General features: G+C 32.4%; 3 protein-coding genes across 4 annotated transcripts in view; 2 read left to right on the forward strand and 1 right to left on the reverse strand.

The window, feature by feature from the left end:
- The window catches only part of LOC142339650 (ras-related protein Rab-5B-like), a 188,396-nt gene that overhangs the window by 24,123 nt on the left and 156,031 nt on the right, over positions 1-8,242 (forward strand). The window lies entirely within an intron of this gene.
- LOC142339644 (uncharacterized) overlaps positions 1-8,242 on the forward strand; it is a 615,633-nt gene that overhangs the window by 9,252 nt on the left and 598,139 nt on the right. The window contains exon 1 of one of the 2 annotated variants that reach the window (XM_075389831.1): positions 7,796-7,806. The exons of the other annotated variant lie outside the window; for it this stretch is intronic. The gene's annotated coding sequence lies outside the window, so the exon portion shown is untranslated. Of the gene's footprint in view, positions 1-7,795; positions 7,807-8,242 lie in introns of those variants that run through there. 2 annotated transcript variants of the gene reach the window in all.
- LOC142339652 (uncharacterized) lies at positions 291-4,636 on the reverse strand. The gene is made up of 4 exons (XM_075389844.1): positions 4,617-4,636; positions 3,382-3,447; positions 2,473-2,803; positions 291-708 (listed from the first exon to the last, which is right to left on the reverse strand). The coding sequence occupies exons 2-4, from the start codon at positions 3,436-3,438 to the stop codon at positions 548-550; spliced, it is 549 nt and encodes a 182-aa protein (XP_075245959.1). The 5' UTR covers positions 3,439-3,447; positions 4,617-4,636; the 3' UTR covers positions 291-547.

Raw genomic sequence — 8,242 nt, forward strand, 5'->3', positions numbered from 1 at the left:
GAAGTGTCGAGAAGAGGTTAGATTAGTGTAAAAAGTAGCCTGATCCATCAGTTGTACAATCTCTGCATCTGTTTTATTTGCAACTGTTGATTAAAAACTTGCAATGAGGTAACCAATTGGTATTTGTAGCCGACTGGAACGAGAGTTAACTAAAAACATTATTATCAACTTCTCGATGGTTGTAAACCAATCTGTGGTAATAATCCATATCCGAAAAGCTGGCATGAATCGTAGAGAGACTTTTTTAAACAAAATCTGGTATTCGCACTTTCCTGTTTTATTTTGGGAAAACAGAGATATGAGCTGAATTATCACTCGAAATTCTGAATGAAACTAAAATGAATGAAATGATAAAAAAAGTACAAAGCACAACTAATAAATAGCTTGAAATTTATTTTGAAATGATAGCACACTTTTCAGCTTATTTTAATTATGCTGATTTAGTTCAATTATGAATTTCTGAAAATGACAAATTGACAAAAAGAGACAAGATTGCGGTCGAAGAGATGTTTGCTGAGATTTCTGCAGAATTGATCTATTTTCATTTCTACACTGCGGTTGAAACTTGAGCAGAATTAAATTGTGAATTGTTTCGATCGGATTGTGACGAATGTGGGTCGTCGTGATTGTTAGTATCGTTGTGCACTTCTGCGTCTGAGATGCGTCTTTCTTTGGGCATATTGTTGGGGCTTTGGTTATTATCGCTACCTTAAATAAAAAAATTCGTTGTTTTTATTACGACAAAAGAAGTTTATCGTTGTTGAATGGTACACTATCCAAGAGCCTATATGGTGAGAATTAACGAGTACTTGTTTTACAGAATCAAAATTTTCAATGAAAAATAGAGATGTGTTTAGATTTGAAAATATTAAAAAAGATGTTTGTTAGTAAAAAATTTTTGATTTTTATAGAAAATTGGACCGAAAAAGTTTGCACTGTCGGACAGCAAAGACACAAAACAAAAAATGGTTAAAAATTATTTCCGATAAATTGAAAAAGATGATGCGAACAGTGGTAATCGCCAAGAAGTTTTAATGCCAGCTTAAGAGATAGAGAACAAAAATGTGCTCTAAAAATGGGAAGATGCAAAACTCATTCAATTATTTTGAACTACTGAGTGTATTCCTACTAAAATATAGTGTTAGCTATTTCCAAACATCCTATACTCAATCTTTTTTGTTTTTTTCTCTAACGCCACTAAATTTTTCGTTTTTTTTCTCTACCGCATATAATATTTTGTTGGCAATAAAATGGAAAAATCCTTTTTGTCGAACCAAATATCAACGAGGCAACATGCGTCTCATGGTTACCCCGGGATTCCATCGGAAAAAATAATGAACTTGAAGAAATTTCCCACTTTTGTATCATGATTTTTGTCTATTTATCTCAATTCTAGGTATCAATTCTATTCTATTCATCTATTTTAGGTAAGTTATGAGGTTAAAACCATTGAAGCAATCACTTAACAGAAAAAATTTTAATGATTAGTTAAATATCTAAGTTAGAACATGTTTTCATTTCGAAACCAAATTTTGTCGCCTAGTCTCAGTTAAAGCAGCCTTAATAAAAACCAAAACAATATTGTCTCGCTGGAGTAATCAGTAGAAAAATAAATAAGGCAATTGAAAAATATCCCTGAGCTGGTGTTACAATAACTTTAATTCAGTGCTATGCCAATTAATGCTATTTAATCAATGTGTCAAACAAGAAAAAATAAAATTAAAAAAAAACCTCTGCAAGGCCCAACGATGCAGTTGGAGTAGAAAACATTCAAACGTATTTGATATTTAAGATCCTTTTCATCAAAAACAACAACCATAATAGTAGCATCGGTAATTGAAAAAAAACTGGCTCTCTCAAAAAAACGAACGAAAGCTTTTGTGACTAAAGATTAGTAAGCGTTTTTTTTTTCAAAAAATTGTAGTTCTATTTGGACGTTTGTCAAGTGGTGTTAATTCTTTTTTATACAGATTTTAACTACAGTGGCGTTACATCTGCAAGATTACACGAGGAAGTTTATTCGAGAAAAAAAATTATCGCCATTTTCTTGTCAAGCCGAGTTTCAATTTGGACCTCTTTTAATGGTCACAAAACATGATTAACAGATGATAGTTTATGCGTAAAAGTGTTTCAATTCTTTTTTTCATTTCGATAAATATCGAAGAATTTTGAAAACAATGAATGACTTTTTTATCATTTCCATTTTGTAATTTTAAATTAGAAAAAAAACTATTTCAGGTCTATATCCTTTCAATACAAAAGGTTCCTGTGGAAAAAATGCAAAAACACGAAAAAATTATGGAAGCGGGAAAATCTGATTAATGTTAGTGTTTCTTTGAAAGTGGACCACTGGGATACTTGCGAAAGTGGACTTTTTAGATTTTCTTGAAATGAATGGTCGTTGTTTGCTAATTCGTTGTCAAATTTAGCATGATAGAATTTTTTTGGTCAAAAATTCATCAGCTCACATACCTAATAAGTTACCATTTTCCTCCTTTTCGGCTAAGTTGGCAGTTTGGGCTTTTTGGCTTTTGCCCTGTCGTTTCTTTTTCTTCACTTTCTTGATATGTTTGGCAGCATTGGTTGCTTTATACCTCTTGATTGTAGCTAACAGTCTGTCCAGTGTCAAGATCATTGTGACCAGAGCTCCAAAAATAGCCCAGATATTGCGCTCTTTAGTGGACACTTTTTCGCTTAAATGACCGTCGGCCCATCGGAACAAAGACTCACTGTAGGTTGTTCTCGCTTTTTCCTCCTCCGAGGCGCAGTTGTAGTTTGACAAAGTTGTTCCGCTTGTACTCTTCTGAAAAAAAGAGTATGATATCCGGTTTTGATTTTAAACTGAACAAATTGAGCATAATCAAATTTACGGACACATTTTTATCTTTTCTTTTAGAACTTGCTGCGAATAACACTGGTTATAGATCGGGATATAAAATATAATGGGTTTAAATAATAGTAAATAGAAATGACAAAATGTAAAATATATAAAAAGTATACACGAAAAACACTTTTCAAAATTTGTTAAATTTAAATTAAAGCAAGTCTTAGTTTGATTCAGACTTGGTTAATGAAAAGTTTTCAGAAACTAAATGATCAAAACTCGATCAGGTGCCCAAATTAACAGCACTTTACATCTCTTCATTTCTCTTTTTTCTGATACTTTAAAAAAGCGCAAATAACTCAACTTAAAAACTGTTTTTCTCATATATTTTTAACCTAAGACACAGTCAAATTTCTTTGGGCAATAAATACATGATTAGAGATTGACTGCCGCTGATTTAGACTTCAGCTATGCTCTTTTGTGCCCCTTTTCAATACTCGAAAAAAATTGATTGTTTTCTTCGATCCGAGAAGAAGTAAGAATTGACCACAACTAACCTGTCGTGCAATATTTGAGCAGTCCACCATACCTCCTGAGTTTGCAAAAGCACACATGTACGTTGGCTAAAACACACAAGTTGTAAGCTGAATATGATAGATTATAGGACACGTGAAGTAATGGTCACGTGACTCTGCTTGAAGTCACTGAGAACTTCTGGCGTCTATCGAGAACCGCGAAGCAGTTCGAGATATTAAGTCAGAATTTCGAAGTGACTTCTGCAGAGTCACTTAACCATGCTTAAAACACGAAACGCGCACGTTTTAAAATGACAAAATCAACGGAAGTCAACTTCTGGCTAAGTAGCAACTTCTGGCATTTTGACTTCCGGCACTGCAGACTTTCGGCATTTTAAAATGTGCACGTGAGGGTTTTAACTCGAATTATGTTCTCGGAAAATTTTTGCGGTTTAACATTGTGGTAAAATTGCGTTTGTTGTCTGGTGCTTGATTTTTTTTTCGAGATTTCAAATCGGTTATTTATGTATCAGAGCCTTTTCCCATAATAGGACCCAAAGCTTAGAGAACTAGAAACTATAGGCCCACAATGACGTCATTTATTATAATATGGGTTGGGGGTGGGGCTGGGAGTGATTACTAACGAAAGCGATCGTTCCCAATTTTCCCAATTTAAATCTGTTTTAACCATGAACTGGGATGAACATTTAAAGTGAGAAAAACATTCATCAGAGACGCTCATTAAAAGCATCTTGAAATTATTACAATAATGTTATGACTGTGAGATTTATTATTGCGTCCATTAAAAAATTGAACTTAATTTCAAACAGTGTTTGAGAGTTTTATGACGGAATACGACACTTTTACTCGGTAGCTCGAAAAAACAGCACAAAAAACCAGTGATATTTTTCAGTTTAACGCATTTTGGCTCTGACTGGAGTTTCAAATTATCCTATTGATCTTATGTGGAATTTCTTTATTTTAATTCTAATTTTAGTTATTCTGACATTTTTAAATTTAAAACAGTCGTTGTTAAAGCAAAACCTGTAATTATTAGCTGCAACTTACTTTAATCAGTAATAAAATCATGGGAGGCCAAGCCCCCACATTTTTGTAAACTGCTTCAATTTTAAAAAATACTATTTTTGAGACAGGATTTTTAAATAGTTAGTTGGTGTTTGCGTAGGATTTTTAAGCTGCTCTCAAAGTTTTGTTAATCAAATCGATCACAGGTACAGCTATTGTTATCAGTGAGGTCATACAGGGATTGAATTTACCTTACGGGAAAGTCTGCTATGTTTCTAAAATTTAAGAGGTGGCTTAGAAAAACTGCGGCTAATATCCGCTATCCACATTTCATATGGAAAAGATAGAGAAGTGTACCAAAAGTACTTCCCCAAAAAAAGTGATATAAAAGTGTTATAATAGTAATTTTTCAGGGGAGGGGGGGGGGGGGGGGGGGGGGGTCAATTACACATTTCTATACAAACAAGGAGGCTGGGGGTAGTGTGCGATCTCACATAAGGTTCCGACCCCGCTCATCCACAATTTTGGCATAATTGTCAACCAAATGAGGAACCTGGAGAAAAACCAAAAATTGAAGTATTTTTCAAAAAAAAAATTGTTGAACAAAAAGACAGCCTCCAAAGCAAATAACTCAGTGGAGTAAAAAATGATGCATTAGATGGATGAGATATGCCGATATTAGGAAGGGAGTCAAGACGAACAGCAAAAACAAACAACAACAACAAACACTAACTACATCAAAGATTTTATGTCCGTTTTAAAAATCAAAAATTAATAACAAAGTCAAAATAGCGTCAGATAAAGCTAAAGTTAAACAAAATAACTTGTAATTCACCAGAAAACACATGGTACGAGTCCATAATAAGGCTTGGTAACAATTAGACAATAAAAAACAAAAACAGTAAAGCTGAAAAATTCGCTTATTTAAAAAAACAATTATTTTAAAGTAATGAAAACCATTAGAAATCAATTAAAGTATCCCTTTGGTTTACAATTACCAATACTTCTATAGAGGAGAATTCAGAAGTGTCGGTATTCAATTTTTTATGCAGTTAAAAAAGGACAACAAATAGACAACAATCAAAAAATCAAATAAAATTTGCCAGAAAACATTTTCGAAGCCGTAAAGCCACACTTGGGCCCTCAAAAAACGTTCAATTCTACCTTTATCGGACAACTATAATGTATTATGCGACCTTTCTTTAATGAAACTAGGTAACAAGTAGACAAAAAAAATGAAATTTTGAGTAAAATTGGTTTTTTCGGAAAAAAAAACTATTTCCAAAGACATGAAAGCCATTAATTACAAAATGAAATACTTAAATGGGTTCCTTTATTCTTCCAAAGGAAGCCCTCGAGACCTGCAATTACCAAGAATATGTCTTACGACTACAAAAAGAACGTCAAATCTGACAAAAATTAAAAATTAAATTATTATTTTTTGTTGAAAACCCGTGTCGAAGCAAGTAAATTCATAACGAGTTCTTTAAAAACATTAGATTTTGTGACCCTTATCCCTTTTGACACCTTACCATGGCAACAATAATGTCATATTTGCCCTGTAATTAATAAGACTAGGTAAAAACAGACAATAAAAGGAACAAAATTGCGAAATTACAGTGTTTTTTTATTTTGAAAACAACTGTTTTCAAAGTCATGAAAGCCATCAGCTATCTTCTAATATCCGAATATCGGCTAATCTATTCTTTCATAAAATTCCAGTGAAACTGGGTCATTGCTCTAGAAATTTCACTGAACTAAAAGGACAAAGTAAAAACCACAGTTAAAGACAAAAGTAAAAATTTCAACTAAATTCTTCGAGAAAATAGTGTCGAAGCCGTAAACAACCATAAACTATATCGTTAAGGACTTTTATATTACCCTTATTTTGCCTTAATTTAAAAGCCAATAAAGTAGTGATATATGTATGAACTATCAACAACGTGATAATGTGACAAATCTAGAAAACATGAAAAATGGGCAATTACTAAAAATTAAAAAAAGTGAAATCTAGTAGTATCAAAGCCAAAAAACCACAACTTAAGGCGTGAAACCTCAATAGAGATTGAATTCAGTAGAAAAAAGAGGCACTTTTGCATTGCTGATACTAGGCTACAAGTTGAACAATTTAAAAGAAAATTGGAGGCAAACCTAAATAAGCCATTTTTAATGTAAAATTAAATTATTTTTGAAATTCAAAACGACCATAAGTTTTCCAGCAATAAAACAGATAAATTGATTTGGAAATAATTAGGAAGCGAATTGGACCTATCACTAGTGCGCTTTGATTTGAACTGCTCTGTTATTTAATTAATATAAAAAAGATCAATTTTTTAAATAAAAAAGACCGACTGATTACAATCCGAATTATTTTTGGATTGTAACAGTCCAAGATTGGTCCAAAACTAGCCCTGCGAACGCTGTTGGTCCATTAAGAACACTTAATTTTTCCGAATGTCATAGATATAGATAGTTTGTTATTTAAAATGTCAAAAATAAATGCTGCGTTTTTTATAATCAACGAATAAAGTTAGCAAAAAACGGCAAACTTTTAATTACAGAATAGTCTCAACGAAATTGGAAGCAGAAATAGCCCTCTTTGAGTCTACAAAGATTGTTTTTGTCTTGGTATTTGGGTGTGCACTTCCTGCAAATATAATCAAAGTAGACCAAAGAAACATATTTCGTGCTCTTTGATGAAAAAGTGTGGATTTTGTGAAATATTTAGCCAATATATGCTAAATTTTTGACAAAAAAAAACAAATATAAATAGCTGACAACGTTTTTAAAATTAAATCAACAACACTTTCTTTAAAAAATTTTAACAATTTTGTAGTGAAAATTCCAAAAAATGTGAATAAAATCAACGGAAATTCACTCTATTTTCTCAAAATTTTAAACCTCGATAACTCCCTGTAAGGAGGAAATTAAAAAAATCCTTTTACTTCCATTTCTACGCTGGACAAGCTTTCTATTGATACCAGTCTCAACTCTCCACGATGAAGATATCGATCGGCCGAAATTGTCTGAACAAAAAAAAAACCGATTTGAGTATAGTTCCTACCCCCCCCCTCAAGAGGGGTCGGAACAATTATAAACCTTATGAGACCGAAAAAAAATGAGTGCCGTAACAGGAGATGATTTGTGATTTGGAACGTTCTAAAATCGAAGTTTTTTCAAAGTAATTAATGCTCTTTCACTCTTATAGTTTAAATTTGTTGTCCAAGTTTTAAGATCCCTAAGTACAACAGTGACAGATTGTAGTGACAGAATTTTCTGCGTGCCATAAGTAAGATGATTTTTCTAATTGGTTTCAAGAATTTTTGGAAGTCACTTTATAGTTCTAGCTAAACGTTTGACAAAAACAATCTAATGTACTGAAAGCATTTGTATTGGTAACTAGATAGAGTTTTTATCTGTGAAAATGTCCAACTTATTAAAGAGACTAAAGGCTATCAAAATAAACTGCATTTGCACGCTGAGCGTTTCTAAATGGTTTTGCAAGTTATCGGAAGTCACTTCGGAATTCAAGCATTTGAACAAAAATGATCGGCTGTACTGAAATAAATTATACAGGTGACTAGATAGTATTTTGTTCTATAAAACTATTTAATATTATAAAGAGACAAAATGATGCAACAATGATTATCAAAACCACTTTCAAGTTAGGTCGAATGAAAAATAAACGCATTATTAGAAAAATCAATTTGTTTTCTTAATCGGTAGATCGCTCGCAGATCAAACGAAAAATAGCGTAACTGACAATGAATGTTTTGCGGAGTTACACTGTTATTAATCCTATGAGCTTTTTTGAAGAGCAGGCTATTGGAAAATCTTTTTCATAATTTTTAAAAATCAGATTAGGGATTGACGCATT

Source organism: Convolutriloba macropyga, chromosome 5, assembly GCF_964194025.1.
Source record: "Convolutriloba macropyga chromosome 5, txConMacr16.3, whole genome shotgun sequence".
Taxonomy (NCBI): Eukaryota; Metazoa; Xenacoelomorpha; order Acoela; family Convolutidae; genus Convolutriloba; species Convolutriloba macropyga.

Bases quoted from the DNA above. Each gene is read 5' to 3' on its own strand.
- LOC142339652 (XM_075389844.1), bottom strand. From the start codon at position 3,438: ATGTGTGCTTTTGCAAACTCAGGAGGTATGGTGGACTGCTCAAATATT. The intron at 2,804-3,381 runs GTTAGTTGTGGT...TCTTTTTTTCAG, and splicing joins GCTCAAATATTGCACGACAG to AAGAGTACAAGCGGAACAAC. The intron at 709-2,472 runs GTATGTGAGCTG...TTTTTATTTAAG, and splicing joins GGAAAATGGTAACTTATTAG to GTAGCGATAATAACCAAAGC.